Genomic DNA, 15,718 nt, shown 5'->3' with positions numbered 1-15,718 from the left:
TTTTGACAATTTTACAATATTACACAAGCTTAATAAAGTTTGTAGTAAATTAGAACAATATACCTATTTAATAAATTACTTAAATTTGTATGTAAATCGTTAAAGGATATTTAGAATTGTGTAATAAGAATTGCAATGAATACCAAAGATACATCATATATATATGTTGCTGGCGGAGATTGGCCAGAAAAAGATTTAAAACTCATCAAACTTAATAATATACATTCATTTACATAACATGATCTGTAGTCCGAAAGGATACCCTACCTTCCTCGTATCACCTGGTCACGCGGACTTCATCTTTATCACCACCCACAATGCAGCGCAACTAATGCGGGAGCTTTCCCGGCGACGAACTATAAAAGCAGGAACACCCGCTGCAGCGGTTCAGTCGAAAAGATTGATTCATCGCCGAAGCTTCACCAACTAGGTCGAAAAAATGAGTGATACCGAGCTTTCGAGCGCCGTGACGAGTGCGCTGTTGGAGCTCTACCAGCGGCAAAATATACCCATGGACTCGCAGCCGATTGCAGGAGTTGGGGAGAATGCCTACGGGCAGGTCCTTCGAGTGAGTTGGCCCACAATGTCCGAAGCAGCGACCGTGATAGTGAAAATGGCGCCGAAGAACGAGGCTCGGAGATCCCACATGCACGTAGTGGACTACTATGCCCGGGAGGTCTTCATGTACCAGGAGGTATTTCCCATCTTCCGGCAGCTATCACCGAATCAAAGTGTGTTCACCGTAGTACCGGCCCTGCAGGCCAATGGCTTGAAGGCACCCGATGAGTTCCTGATTTTCGAGGATCTATCTGGAAGTGGATTTCGGCCAAATTCCCGCAGCACCATGCCCACCTTCGACATCGTGATGTGCTCCCTGAAAGCTCTGGCGGAACTCCACGCCTGCTCATTCATCTTACAGGAAAAAAAACCAGCAAAGTTCAGGGAGTTGGTGGAGTTCGTGAAAAAAGACAACTTATTCACACCCAACATTGAGGAGGTTACCATTGAGTTTGGAAAGGCTCAGTTACGTAAGGCGCGGACTATTCTAAAGGAATCGGATGGGGACCAAGCCGAAGTGGCTGCCATAAAGGAAGTCCTGGAACGCTGTGAAAAACACTTGAAATCCTTGGCCCTTCACTGCGTGGATGGCAAATCGCAGGCTCCACATTCGGTCATCTGTCACGGCGACTTCTGGAATAATAACATTCTCTACCGACATGAGGTAATTTATAACTTATTTGCACCAACATTTTCTATAGTTTTTCATTCAAAAAACGATTATTTTAAAAGCTTAATATAAAAAAACAATTTTTTTTTTGATTTTAAGAAATAAATTTTTTAGTGTGAAAAAATTATATTCAAAAATTGCATTATTTCAAAAACATTGGCAAAAATCAATTGCTTTTGCGCCGAAATTGCAAAATTTTTGGTTCACTAAAATCAACAATTATTTTACTACCAAGTTTTAACTCGTTTTTTTATTAAGATTTAATTTTTTTTAATTGGCTATATTTTTATAATCATTTTTTTTCGCAGTCCAATATTGGTCAACCCGTGGAGGCTAAACTCATCGACTTCCAGATGTCCCGCTATGGACCGCCAGTACTTGATATAGTCCACTACCTCTTTGCCTGCACGGAGAAGCAATTGCGGGATGATCACTTTCCCACCTTTATGAATGCTTACTACGAGACGCTGGACCAGAAATTAACGGCTTGTGATCTTCGTCTCGAAGAGATATATCCACGCAGCATCTTCAACCGACAGCTGCACCTCTACGGTGTTTACGGCTTAATTATGGGAGCCTTTTCCCTACCTTTTTTTATTTCCAATGCTAATGAGGTCATTGATATCGATACCGTTTCCGAAGCTATCCAGGATCTTTCGTCATCATCAGATGAACCCAAGTATAAGGAGCTGATCGAAGAATTCGAAATGCTTAACGCACGCACATTGCCTATTTTCAAGCGTCGAATAACCGGTATTGTCAAGGATCTTATCAAATATCAGATGACAGAGCCGCTTTTTAAAATTGAGTCCTAAACAAGTGCTACAGTATTATATTCCGCAAAGATACCAGAACATTTTTCATATAAGGTATGGATAGATTTAAAGTAGTAAAATTCCAAACTAGACAAAACTCAAGCGTTTGCCAGTATACATATGTGATTTTCTTCATATTTATTCAGGAAACTCTAAGATTCTAAAAATTCACAACTTAAATTTAAATCCGCATAACAAAGGATGACAACTAAAATGTCTGCAATTGGATTTATGTAAATAATGTTAAAACTAAATATTTACAATTTCTTAAGTGTAGGTGATGATTACGGTTCCCTAACCACATTCGGTAGCGAAACACAATTTGATTGTTTGCGGAGTTTTGGGGATAATGATCCTGTTTAAATAAATCTTAGTTTGAACTTTTGCAAAAAGAATGTTTTAAGCAATTTAACAAAATAAAAATAAAATTTTTTCATACTAATGAGTGTGGTACTACTCTTTTGTTTAGTACTCCAAATTTTAAATGTATATATATATGATATAATGCGCGGCTATAGCTAATTGTATAGCTATGTACATGGCATGCATTATGCACAGTCCAAGAATAGACTTTATCTTAATGTTAAGGCCTACATAGTACAATATGTGTCTTGCACTAAAACTAAGCATTTGCGTGTCATCTGTTATATAATAAAGTAACAACTCATTGAGTTTATTGCAGCAATACGTGGGCTTGGCGTGTTATGTCCTAATGTCCAGCACTGGGTACGCAATCAGGAGACTTCCTTGATAATGGCTTTACTGCATAACCTCTCGGAAACGTTTCTGGCGCTCCAGACTCTCCACCTCAGCCCAACAGTTGCGCATGTTGCGGAAGAGCTGAAGTTGTACATTGATTTTATGTCATAATTCAGATAAATAACTGATTGGTTTTAATTCCTACCTCATCAATCCAATTATGCTCGGCCAGCAGGTCGTTTAGGATTTCCGTTGAGGTCTTTCCTGGAAACTGTTGCTGCTGCTCCGTCACCCGTTGCGAGCAGTTGATAAACAAATTGAACTTTTCGTGTGCAATCTTGTGGAAGAGATCCGCTCGAGCTGCACAAATACGGCATAAGACAATGTCCTGCAAAAATCAAAAATTATAAATATATTGTTATTGATAAAATTATTTTATATGTCTATTTATTGATTCAATTTTCTCCTGAAAAATTGTAAAGCTTTTTTTTTAAACAAATAATTTTTGTTAATTTGTTAAACATTTGTAGTACTTTTAGTGCAATTATTTTAATTTTAACTTTAAAATTAAAAAACACTCTAAAAAAGCAACAATGTTGTCTATAGATTTTTTTTAAGTCTCAAGACTAAAAGTTTAGAACAAAAATACCCTACTATGTTATTGTTGTGTAATAATTAGACTAAAATAAAAAAAAATTTTTTTTTTTAAACTGTCTAACATTTACCTTTTCGTATCCTATTCTTATTGTCGTGTAATAATTATTTACTAAAACAAAAAAAAAGTTTTTTAACTGTCTAACATTTACCTTTTCGTATCCTATACGCGGATCCACCGGTATGGTCTGCATGGTGTTGGGGTTATACGGCTCCCCGAAGAGTAGGAAGCGCACTGCGATGCCCGGCTGGTGGCAGCCTGCGCAATTCTTCTGGGTCAGATTGTTTTGTTCCCACTCGGAGAACACATGGCACTTGGGCCAGGTCTCAATGGAGGAGATGGTACTCCGCGTCCAAGGAGTGATGGCCAGCAGCTTGCGCTTGCAATTTTCCATTATGGTATCCACTACGCGCACGCTACCCAAAAAGTAGTCATCTGAAAAATATAAATAGATAAAAATAAAAAGTATTTAAAAATAAAATCAGCTATACCCTTTTCCCGCGTTATTTCCGAGAAGAAGCTCGGATCGAGCGCTTGCGAGATCATGGTCTGAATGTAGATCTCAAAGTTGTCCCTATAAGACAGATAGTCTTCCATGATCTTCTCAATAAATTGCTCGGTGTCGTCGGCCAGCAACTCTGAGCGCATGAACTCGACAATTGTCTCGGTGTGAGAATGCAGCTGAATGCGCACCGGTGCTTTGAGGTAGAGTTTCTTAGTTTCGAGATTCCAGGAGGCATACTGAAAGCAAAATGGGTTTATTAAAATATGAAAGCATAGTTGAGTCGCATGGAACCTACCTTTGACATGTTACGATAGAAGGTTTTTCCGTTTTGTCGGAAAGGCTCGTACTTCTGTAATATGCACTTTGAGTCCACCTGCCAAATGGTGGGCCAGTCGTTCACAAGATCCGATCGCAAAACTATAAAGTCGCCCGTCTGAAAAATTGAGTTAACAAACAAATCTTTAATTCAGAGTTTTTTTTGAAAGACGAACAAACTAATTTAATAAATAAAATAAGTAAACATGGATAATACGATTTATAATAATTTTGCATTATAAAGAGGTCAGAACTTGTTGTCTTCAGCTATGGCACATTCTTTAGTTAAGTATTTACTAATTCGCACATCATTAAGGTAATATTAAAAACTTATTGGTGAAAACATCAAAGTTTTTGGTTTCAAAACAGTAAAAACAGGAGCGACTGGTGTGATCTCTTGCTATTTAAACAAATGCTGGAATATTTCTACCACCTACTTTAAAGTTCTCCGCATTGGCAGCTGTGCCCGATGATGCACTGGCATATCCCACATCCGCCACTCCAGACATATTCTGCTGTGTATTGTAGCTGGATTCGCCGCCACTGGTCAATTGTTGCACCTGTTGCTGCTGCTGTTGTTGTTGCTGCTGCTGCTGGTGGTGTTGCTGGTTGACCTGCATCTGCTGCAGTTGCTGGTGGTGTTGTTGCTGCTGTTGTTGCTGTGGCTGTTGCAAATCTGAGGTATGGTCGTAGGTGTTCTTGCGCGGCGTGCCCTTTGATCGGCGTGCCAACTTGCGCTTCCCATAGCCCTTGCCGGCGTCATCGCTCTGCGTGGGGAGGAGGTGGGATGGAATGGAGGTTTGAAGCAGTTGTTACGAGGCCGGAAGCGAAAAACACTTACGTCTTCCTCCTGCGGAGTCCACACGGGATCCGTGTCCGAGTCGGTAAACTCCTCCGGCTCGCCGACAACTCCACTATCGCCGGCGACGGCACTGGAATTCATGAGCATGGCGTGCATGCTGCTCTGCTTGGCCTTGCGGGAGCATTGCTCCCGTCGTGGCGGCACACTCAATGGGTCTGTGGAGAGCACAAAAGTGGGTTAGCAACATTGAACTGGACTTGGGGAATCCCCGGGCAACACGAACGGAACGGGACTGGAACCACAACAACGACATCAACAACAACAAACTAACACACCAGCAACACCACTTCCCACGGCCATGGAACACCAGCACCAGCACCTGGATCGGAATCGGCACCGGATTCTGATCCGTCTTACAAGTACAAATAATAAAAATACACGGTTTATTTGGGTTTTTGAAAATTAATAATATTTGTTCTTCTCGATTTCATCTCAAAAATACTTCATACTTTTGTTCATGGGATTCTCCTTTTGTTTGTTTTTTTTGTTTGCTCTTTTAACAATTTAAAAGTTAGCGTTTTCCTTGTTTTTTTTTTGATGTCGTTATGGTTGTTTTTTACATATACACACCGTCCAAGGGTCTAGTAGTCGCTAGTAGTCTGTCAGGCTGTCTGTCCGTGTGGTGTGGGTGGTGGTGCTGCGTGGGTGGGTGGTGCTGCTGCTGCTACTGGCGGCCGCTAGTGCTGCCAAGGCCACAGCAGGTTTATAAAGTGATGAGGATTCGGCGCTGGTGCGGGCGTCGGCGTTGTTGAATTCGAATTCGCTGTTGCATTCGCGCTGGCTGGCGTGTGGTGGTGATTGTTGTTGTTGTTGTTGTAGTTGTTGCATGGCGTGGAAGTAGCGATAGTGGAGTGCTTATTGGTACTATGCTGTTGGTCAAGTAACATACCTTGACCCGCTCCAGCTGTCAGTTGGGCGCAGTGCTGCTGCACAAAGTGCTGTCCGCTCATCGATTGCTGCTGCTGTTGCTGCTGCGCCTGCTGCTGTTGCTGCTGCTGGGCGTATGGCCGGAAGGAGGTCTGATCCCCGGGCTGCTGGATGACTGACGACGAAGGTGCCGATTCCGCCGCGGCTGCAGCAGCCACCATTTGGGCGTGCGGACGCTTCTTGGGGAGTATCTGCGTCTGCGAGAGTATTTTGATACGATGCCCATCATCGCCCACGAGTCCTGCGAGTCCATCGACCGCCTGGCCGGGATCCCCCGGCGCCTGGGTGGCCTGCGATGTGGTAGGTTCATCACCACCGCTCCCAGATCCTTTTCCTTTCCGCTTATACGGAGCTCGTGGGTAATTTAACTTCCGCGATGGCTTCACCACCGGCGGCGGATCATCATCCCGCTCACCCTGCAGAAATTTCAGATAGCTGTCCATGAACTGAGTCTTCTTCTCCCCAATCAGCGTCCCCACGCTCACAGGCTTGGGAGCAGCAGGACTGTACGTCGCAGGTGCACTGGCTCCGCTGGTAGAAGGCGTCGCTGGCGTGGCCGCGGCATGACCATGCCCGTTGTTGGCGGCATGCGAATTGGGCGGGCAGTTCGAAGGCTCCGGCGACGGAGTCTTGTTCGGATTGCGTATGCCAAAGTTGGTGTTGTTTGTGGAGGAGTTGGTGCCGCGCCCATTACTCGACAACGAGTTGGCATAGCCCTGCTTCGGTGCACTTGTGGCATCGGCCAGAAAGTCCAGTTCCTCCTCAATGTTCGGCACGATGACTTTGTTACTCGCCGCTGCTGCTGCCGCCGCCGCTGCGGCCGCCGTCGCCTCCTCCTCCTGCTGCTGGGTGGCCTCGTTCTTCTCCTGGCGTTGTTGTTGCGCCTGTTGTTGCTGCTGCTGTGTGTAGGCCTGCTGGTGTTGCTGCTGCGTGTAGGCCGCCTGCTGTTGCTGCTGCTGTTGTTGTTGCTGCTGCTGTTGTTGCTGCTGCTGCATACAGGCCGTGTACTGGGAGGCAATGGGCTGGGGGAAGGCTGGATAGTATTGCGCCAACTGGGTCAAGTGCGACTGGGCCTGCGAGGATTGCAGGTGGGCCGGCTGCGGCAAATGTTGTTGCTGTTGCTGCTGCGCCTGCTGTTGTTGATGTTGCTGTTGCTGGCTCTGCTGCGGATATGTGGGTATATTGATGGTGGCCGCCGGCGACACAGACGCCGCATTGTTCTCCGTCTTGAGCGGAGTGTTCCACTTGCTGTTGAAGTCGTAGTACGTGTTCTGCTGCTGCTGTTGCTGGTTGTGCTGCTGTTGTTGCTGCTGCTGCTGCAGCTGGTGGTGTTGCGGCTCCTGGGGACTGCGAACATTGCCGTAGTCACTGCTGCTGGGGATGAGCGTTTTCTTCGGCTGGCGCTTGCGCGGAGTCTTCGCGGGCTTCGGCGGCGGCTTCACCTCCTCCTGTAAGCAAGTAACGAAAGAAATACAATTAGAACACTCAGCATCACCGAACATCATTAGCGAACAGCACACTAACAATAGCTTGGACATTGGGACATTAGGAACGGTTGGTAAACATGTACACTGGCTGGTAAACAACGGTCTGCTCCCAGAGCATTTTTATGGGGTCTTAACAATTGGGCTGCTAGCGACAAACGCGATTGGTGCTAGGGTTTACCCTCATTAAATATTGGATCATACCATTACAACATAACGTCACAGTTTCAAAGTGGCCACAGGACTTTAAATTAGAGAATTAGTTAGCAGTATTTTAAGCAGTTTGGTTAGAATAATTTCAATAAAGCATATAACAAAAGGCCAAAAGGTTTAGCTTCCACCAAAGTACAAGGAATAATCATTAAGGCGTGCTAAATACATTAGAAAACATAAGCTACTTAGGAGATCCAAAGAAAAAAACTATTCTATATGATAAAATAACAGGCAACAATAAAAAAATATTTTGTATGATATTATAACAAAGAAAACTAACAGGATAACTAATCTGGTATTATAAATTATTTAATAAAAAACTATCGACTGTTCTGTTAATAAAATGTAAGAAAATTAGGGAGTTATGTAAATGGTTCTTTTGTAATATTCTCCTTTTAGCATTAACAATTTTTTTTGGCAGGAAAACTACTAATGTATTAAAATTTGAAAGGCATTGCTGCATATTGTTTAATAATATATATAGAAAAAAATTAAAAATGAATTCAGTAAGCAATCTTTGAAACTATTTAGAAGGAAAATGCTCTACACAGATTTTTTAGATATTGAACTGAATAAGAAATCTTTAAAACTAGTTTATTTGCATTGGCTAAGGATTTAAGAAAACAGAACAAGAAGCCAATAAACCAAAATAAAGGCAGAACACAAAGAAATTAAACAAATAGGAACAGAAATAAAACAAATGACATACAAACCTTTGGCACTACTTGAATCTGTGACGCTAAGTTTCCCGCCGCCGGCGACATGATCATGTTGGCCACCACGTGCTGGCGCCGCCCGGCGGACTGGGATTGGGACTGGTTCTGATTGTGCTCCTGCAGCTGCAGTTGCTCCCCATCGACCACTCCCGCGGGATAGAAGGTTTGCTTGATCTCCAGCCCGGGCGGCAGGTTGAACACTAGATTTTCGCCACCACCGCCGGCGTCCACTGAGGATGCCTCGTTGGCAAAGTCCAGCTGGCGCTGCTCTTGCTTCACCTGCAGCTGCAGCACGTTCTTGATGTCCTCCTGCCCCGCTCCATCGTCCTCCAGCTTCGTCCAACAGAGGTTCTGCTGCTGCTGTTGCTGCTGCAGGGTGCTTTGTATCACAGATGAGTAGGCCACCGTGGTGGGCGTGGCAGCAGCAGACGAGCCAGCGCCTGCCTCCGACCGCCTCTGCACCGGGGACGCCGTCTTGTAGACGATCACCTGGGCCTGCGGTGTGCTGACCACGTCCACGGCATGTAAATTCGTGATGGGCGATCCATCTGCGGAGCTTAGCGCCGGACTGGCATATTGCGCCGGATAGGATCCAGCCGGAACTGGCACTGCCAGCGGCACGGGGCTGGCCTCCTGCTGCTCTACTATCGTCGCCCGGAACGACTGGCCATCCTTGCGCGTCACCTTGACCTTTCGGCCATCGATCGTGTAATATGTATCTGGTTCCGCGTCCGCCTCGGCGATTTCTTGCTGCAGTTGCTGCTGGAGCTGCTGCTGTTGCTGCTGGGCCGCCGCCTGTTGTTGCTGCTGCTGCTGTTGTTGCAGTTGGATCAGGTAAATCGAATCGTTGTAGGCTTTTAATTGCTTTTCCTGCTTAATCTGCTACAGCGCACCGTACATAGATTGAATCGGAATCGGAAAGTGTTTGGTTTGGGTTTGAATCGACAAAGAGAGGCTAGACTTAGTCTAAGCTTTAATGGGTTGATTTGGGGGAGTATATGTTAGTTAGCGGTAAATGCGATAGAACGCGCGGAGGTTTTAATGAGTGTGGGTGTGGGAGCTTCCCCAGAAGCTGGTTTACTGAGAGTGGAGTGAGATCTGCAAGCGGAACGGAAAACAAAAGAAGCCTACTCACCACTTTGTCGGCCACCAGATTGAGCTGTTGCTGTTGTGCCTGCTGCTGTTGTTGCTGGGCCTGCTGTTGTTGCTGCTGCGCCTGTTGCTGCTGCGCCTGCTGCTGCTGCTGCTGCATGGCCAGAAAGGTGTTCGAAATCATGTTCGGCGTGTTCCAGGTCAGCGACGTGGACGTCAGCGCCACCGTTGTCGGCGACGGCGAAGCTCCACTCGACGAGGAGTTCTCCCCGTAGTAATTCGAGGCTACATTGTTGACCACGGCGGCCGCAGCCGCCGACACTGCCGCCTGGTTCTGGAAGGAGCTGAGCTGCTTGTCCAGCGAGCTGGGCAGCTGCAACTGGCGGTGCGGCGTGCTAACCGCTGACGAGGCATAGTGGGCAGGCTTCGGCTGGACACTGGCCGCCGCCGCATGGTGGTAGATCTGCTGGAATACTGGATTGTAGCTGCCAATCGGCGACGGAGGCACAAAGCTGCCACCACTGGCGGCCGCCGCATTAAAGCTGGCGATGCTGGCGGCCGTGATGGTGGCCAGGTGCGGATGCTGGAAGTCTTCCGCTGTTCCGCCGGAGCTGCCGGCACTGGCGGGCACGATGCGGTTGTAGGCATATGACCAGGGACTGGAGTTGGGATCCATGGTTTGATTGGACTCTTCTACTGCTGCTGGCTGGTAACTGAAATGTATAAGCTATAGTTAGTGGATTGTGAATAATTAAGTGGTAATTTAAATGTTCTTGATTAGCGCAATATTTTAAGCTATTCGGTAGCTCCGGGTTATCCTAATTTTCAGATTAAAGACTTTCTAAGGCATTTGAAGGCATTTTCATGCCTACTTAGTCTTTCAATATTTTTCGAATTTAAAAGTTCCAATTGAGTTTAGATCCAAACATAGTATTTTTAAACATTTTTGGAATTGAGATAATTGATATTAATTTTTTAGTAATAGTATCAGATTTTAGTTTTTTTAATCAACCTACTAAAGTTATCCTTTTGATTTTCTATTTTTAAATAATATAAATATATTATTATAATATTAATTAAAGAAATGGCGGCAATAGTAGTTTTGTTTAGTGATTATTCTGGATTAATGTGCCTTTTCTCAGAATCACTATTCAAATAAAATTATATTTTTGTTTTCCTTGTTTCAAATATTTTTAAATTTAAAACATATACTCATATTTAAATACAACTTTTTTATATTTAAATAAAGAAATATATTATTCTTGTAACATAAGGTTTTAAGGTTGAATTTGCGAAAATAAAATAAGTTTGTATTTATGTTTTTGTTATCAAAATCTAATATTTTTGAATGCATTGGCGATTTTCCGATGAAAAAACCGGAACTGGGGTGTTTGTTTCCATACTTTTTTGCACTTTTTGTTTCCCCCTATTTTTTTTTTTGTATCCCTTTTGGCCACGATGCGCTTGGTTCCCCCTTAAAAAATTTGGCGTCTGTATTTTGTGTCTTGGCGCTCGACGGGGAAAAGGGCCCGCATTTCGCCAGCTCCTTTAGTAATCCAATAATTGGGTTCTCACTTATAACTTTATAATGGCCATCCCATGGCATTTTCAATAGATTTATGGCGATTTTGGGAATGTTTTTCTCGCTAGGAATAGGATTTTTTTTCCGTATTTTCCGCTTGTACATATATGTATCCATGCACACACAAACACATACTCACACACACGGGCGTACATGCGTGCGTGTTGGAAAGATAGTCACTAACTTTTAGTCGTTATAGAATTGGATCCAGCATTATCTTCACATCGGACTGCACACACGCTCCAAATCCACGAGCGGATTTTATGAATTAATTCCGGGCGCAACGTTTTTTTTAGATTCGGTGCATAACTTTTTTGTGGATGAAACAATCTCCAAAATGGCCGCTCTGCTACCAGTGAAAAACGAACCAATGGCTCAGGTGAATAATGCCTAAGTGAACTAGTTCACTGGTTCAATAGATCCCGCTGCGAGTGTTTATTGTTTGTGTTGCCGTTGTTGCATTTTGTCTCCGTTGTTGTTCAACAAATTATATTTGCTATCGTGTTTTTTGTGATACAGGTAAGTTATAGCCGGAACTACTTATCTCTCAATTTGTATTTAACAATTTGGAGTTTCACAAGTTGTTAAAATTTACATGTGCTGCGCCAAAAGCGCAAGTGTTGTATAATACCCTATTCATCGGTAGTTAAGTTAATTTGACTGTGGTTTACCATTAAACAGTCCTCTATGCTGCTCTTTTATATATTACGACCACTGATTAAGGCACATTTTATTTTTATAGTATAAACAATTTAGTCACTACTCGGCGCGTTAGCTAACACTAATGAAGTGGAACTAGTTGATTTTAAAAACCCAATGATCAATTTGCACAATATATGAAAAAATAATACAATTTTTAATTTAAAGACATCTTTAATATACACTAAGTTTAATTTAGAATTCTTTAAATGTATAACAAAAATAATGGCAAAAAAACCACCCCTATTGACACATTTTCCAGCACTTATTGAACTAATTCTAGTTCTATTTAAAACCCAGTGGTCAACTTGATCATAACTCAAAAAATGTATAAAATGTGAGGTATTTAATGCAAATGAATTTAAATTAAATGAAAATAAAAGTATTGCAAGACCCACATTTAGCCCAACCAAAGTTTAATCTGGTGTTTATTGGAATTTTAACGAAAACAAACCATTATACTTTGTACTTTTATAAAGCGTTACCCAATACTGTTTGAGCGGAACTATTTATTTAAAACCAATATGTCAGTAATTTAAGATTATGAATTCAACGGGATAATTTAGAAATAAATATTTGAAAATATATAAATAAATTATTATTTGATACGCATTTAGTAATTTATAAAATAAACAAATGTACACTTGCGATATGTGACCTATTACCCAGCACTGTTCGCGCGGAACTGGTTCGATAACCTGCTGTTTTATTGTTGGTTCACGTACTAATGACAGTCATTTTACGTATTCATTGCTAAAAGAAAACTGAAAAAATACATTTGCCCGAATTTCCGGTTAGTCATCCGCCCACATCGATCTTCATTTAGGCGCAGCCAAATAAAAGGAGAGGTGCGTATTGTCCAGGTGCCGCCAAACCACTTGGAAAACCGCCCGCAGCTGGTTGCTCCTCTGCGTACGTGTAAATCTGGGTGAGACGCCCACTAAATTGCAATCACAACATTTCTAGAGCACATCACCATGGACTTTGGAGACGATTTCGCAGCAAAGGAAGAGGTGGATCCGGCGGCCGAGTTCCTGGCGCGCGAACAGTCGGCTCTCGGGGATCTGGAGGAGGAGATTACGGGGGATCCGCCTCAGTATCTGCTCCAGCTGCTGCTGCTTTATCCACAGACGAGGGTTTGGGCGAGCTCCTGGGAGGAGGAGGCTCCTCCGATGTCCTGGGTGGAGATCTTCTCTCAGCAGGCGGTGGCGGCGGCCTGGAATCCTCTACGGGCAGCTTCGAGGTCATTGGCGGCGAGTCCAATGAACCCGTCGGCATTTCGGGACCACCACCTTCCCGGGAAGAACCCGAAAAGATACGCAAGTGGCGGGAGGAACAGAAACAGCGACTCGAAGAGAAGGACATCGAGGAGGAGCGGAAAAAAGAGGAGCTGCGGCAGCAGTCCAAGAAGGAGCTGGACGACTGGCTGCGCCAGATTGGCGAGTCCATATCGAAGACCAAGCTGGCGTCACGTAATGCCGAAAAGCAGGCCGCCACCCTGGAGAACGGCGCCATTGAACCGGGGACCGAATGGGAGCGCATAGCCAAGCTCTGCGACTTCAATCCCAAGGTGAACAAGGCGGGCAAGGACGTCTCCCGCATGCGATCCATATACCTGCACCTCAAGCAGAATCCCATCCAGGTGCAGAAGGGCACCTAGGTAGTTTTAATTACGCACTCGCCTAACCACACATTGAGTTGAATATAAAAATTATTATTGAAAGTATTCGCTGTATATTCCAATTTATGATACATAAAATATTATTATTGCTGCTAAAACATAGCTGCGATCATCGTTTTCTCTAATGAATGCAATAAAGAATGTGCACACAGTTGTCCTGATTTCCTTGACTATCAAATACCCATCACACAAAATATAAAACGAAAACTGGACATGAAAAAGTTAGGAAAAAGAACAAATGAAAAATAAAACTGAAAATATGACAACTAAATTCTTTCTCTTTGATTTTGCAGAATCGACATGGGCTATGTTTTACGGGATTCTCAAATGATTATGAACTTCCGCTTCTATTTTTTAATCATACTTGTTACTTTTTCTTTAAAGAGACATTAAAACCAGTTGTGTTCAATGCCTTTATTGGCCTTATTGCTAATTAAAATGTGACACAATACATAAAACTTATTTTAATCATATATGTGTTGAAAATGTCAATGGGAAATGTGTTTGTATTTGTAATTTATTAAAATGATTATGAAAATAAATAAATAAAATCCAACAAAATAAAGCATTTTTGATTGTGGGCCGCTTGCGATTTGTTCTTCTACGATATACATATATAATAAAAAAATTATTTAAGTAAAGAAATGTGCTGATCAAGGGAAAATCACAGGGGTTTTTAAAAGTTATGGGCTTGTCTACGTCTGACTCAAATGGAATGAACTTGCCATTATAATCAATTATGACAATTTACCAATTACAGAGAAATGTCCGAAGAAGTTACCGCTCAGGACCATAATACCGTGCAGCAGGAGTCACCTGTGAGTCACAAGAGAAAAGACTATCTTCCCTGGGATGACTACTTCATGGCCACTGCCTTGCTCTCGGCGGAGCGCAGCAAGGATCCCGTGACCCAAGTTGGTGCCTGCATCGTGGACTCGCAGAATCGGATAGTGTCCATCGGCTATAATGGATTCCCTCGCAACTGCAGCGACGACGAGTTTCCCTGGACAAAATCCAAGGTTTTCTTGGAGGATAAGAAGATGTACGTGGTGCATGCGGAGGCCAATGCAATCCTTAACAACAATGGACTGAATTTAACTGGAACCCGTCTCTATACCACACTCTTCCCCTGTAATGAATGCGCCAAACTCATCATACAGGTAAGCATCATCATACAGGTTGTAACCAATCCAAAACCTACAAAATTATTCGATCTGTTTTAACAGAGTTGGTAATTATATCTATTAGAGTTTTGAGATGTGTTATAACTTAAGATATTCTTGTATTGCAACCTCTATTTTTGTCAATGTCTAAAATATGTTGGATATACATATGTATTCTTGATGATATGTGAAATATGCAAAACTAACATGGGATCAATTATATAAATTGTTTATCTACATAATTAAATTTTTGTTCAATTAACATTCGATTAAGATCAGCGGTATTCAAAACAGTTTGAGTCGTTGAATTTAATCAAATTTTACCTAAAAATCTTTTGTCCGTGGTTCTCGGAAATATATATTTTCGCCTTAAACGTAACAATAAAAAAGTTCCTTCTGATTTTAATTTAATTTCAATCTTACAGGTGGGCATATCTCATATTCTATATTTATCCGACAAGTATGGAGCTAAGCCCAAGTACCAGGCATCCAGGCGGATGTTAGATGCAGTGGGCGTGACATGTACACAATACCGCCCTCAACGAAATAATATCGTCATTGATTTTAAGAAGATCTAGGAAGAAAACTAAAAAACTATTAAACTATTCATTATTGGTGAATAGTTACCATTGAAACTCACTTGCACTAATTGAGTTCGTAAACAGTAAAAGGGTCTGTCAGGTGAGACCCTTCCCATGCACAGGTGTTCTCTCGAGACCAATGTGTGATTAAAGTGAGCTACACAGGTCAAAGTTTTGGGTGCTTTAAGGCCAAGCCCTAGTGTTAAATCAAGATTTGTATTTTTCCAATAAAAGTGTAAAAAGCTTTTATATAAAGTGACGGTAATTGTTATGAAATATATATTTTTTAAAATTTAATGAATATTATTTTGAATATTTTAAGTGGTCTTGAGAAATCGTTTTATTGCATCATATGTCAAGGACCAATAAAAGTGTAAAAAGCTTTTATGTAAAGTGATGGTAATTGTTATGAAATATATATTTTTTAAAATTTAATGAATATTATTTTGAATATTTTAAGTGGTCTTGAGAAATCGTTTTATTGCATCATATGTCAAGGAC

At 42.5% G+C, this 15,718-nt stretch overlaps 4 protein-coding genes across 12 annotated transcripts; 3 read left to right on the top strand and 1 right to left on the bottom strand.

Annotated features, from left to right (window-relative positions):
* The first annotated feature begins 402 nt into the window (after positions 1-402).
* On the top strand, positions 403-2,730 carry LOC108041991. Its single transcript, XM_017120085.2, has 2 exons — positions 403-1,222; positions 1,537-2,730. Exons 1-2 carry the CDS (start codon positions 440-442, stop codon positions 2,041-2,043), a joined length of 1,290 nt encoding a protein of 429 aa, XP_016975574.2. The 5' UTR covers positions 403-439; the 3' UTR covers positions 2,044-2,730.
* LOC108041990 (probable serine/threonine-protein kinase yakA) lies at positions 2,149-12,013 on the bottom strand. Of its 9 annotated transcripts, none has more exons than XM_017120079.2 (11): positions 11,765-12,013; positions 9,555-10,224; positions 8,417-9,301; positions 5,969-7,454; positions 5,059-5,234; positions 4,655-4,984; positions 4,198-4,335; positions 3,889-4,138; positions 3,549-3,832; positions 2,948-3,130; positions 2,149-2,883 (listed from the first exon to the last, which is right to left on the bottom strand). In XM_017120079.2, the coding sequence occupies exons 2-11, from the start codon at positions 10,185-10,187 to the stop codon at positions 2,803-2,805; spliced, it is 4,446 nt and encodes a 1,481-aa protein (XP_016975568.1). In that variant the 5' UTR covers positions 10,188-10,224; positions 11,765-12,013; the 3' UTR covers positions 2,149-2,802. The 9 variants fall into 9 exon arrangements, with proteins under 9 accessions (XP_016975568.1, XP_016975565.1, XP_016975566.1 ...); XM_017120076.2 differs by lacking the exon at positions 11,765-12,013 and adding an exon at positions 11,087-11,470; XM_017120077.2 differs by lacking the exon at positions 11,765-12,013 and adding an exon at positions 11,233-11,470.
* Positions 11,488-15,652, top strand: LOC108037611 (probable deoxycytidylate deaminase). The gene is made up of 3 exons (XM_044461698.1): positions 11,488-11,612; positions 14,234-14,633; positions 15,062-15,652. The coding sequence occupies exons 2-3, from the start codon at positions 14,238-14,240 to the stop codon at positions 15,212-15,214; spliced, it is 549 nt and encodes a 182-aa protein (XP_044317633.1). The 5' UTR covers positions 11,488-11,612; positions 14,234-14,237; the 3' UTR covers positions 15,215-15,652.
* On the top strand, positions 12,485-13,744 carry LOC108037612 (clathrin light chain). Its single transcript, XM_017114227.2, is given in 3 exon segments — positions 12,485-12,640; positions 12,759-12,880; positions 12,883-13,744. Coding segments are annotated over 2 exon segments (681 nt in total). The 5' UTR covers positions 12,485-12,640; positions 12,759-12,769; the 3' UTR covers positions 13,453-13,744.
* Positions 15,653-15,718: the final 66 nt, after the last annotated feature.

Source organism: Drosophila rhopaloa, unplaced genomic scaffold (assembly GCF_018152115.1).
Source record: "Drosophila rhopaloa isolate 14029-0021.01 unplaced genomic scaffold, ASM1815211v1 contig_47, whole genome shotgun sequence".
Lineage (NCBI taxonomy): Eukaryota > Metazoa > Arthropoda > Insecta > Diptera > Drosophilidae > Drosophila > Drosophila rhopaloa.
Note: the sequence above shows the minus strand (reverse complement) of the source record. Positions and strands in the feature narration are given on the sequence as shown.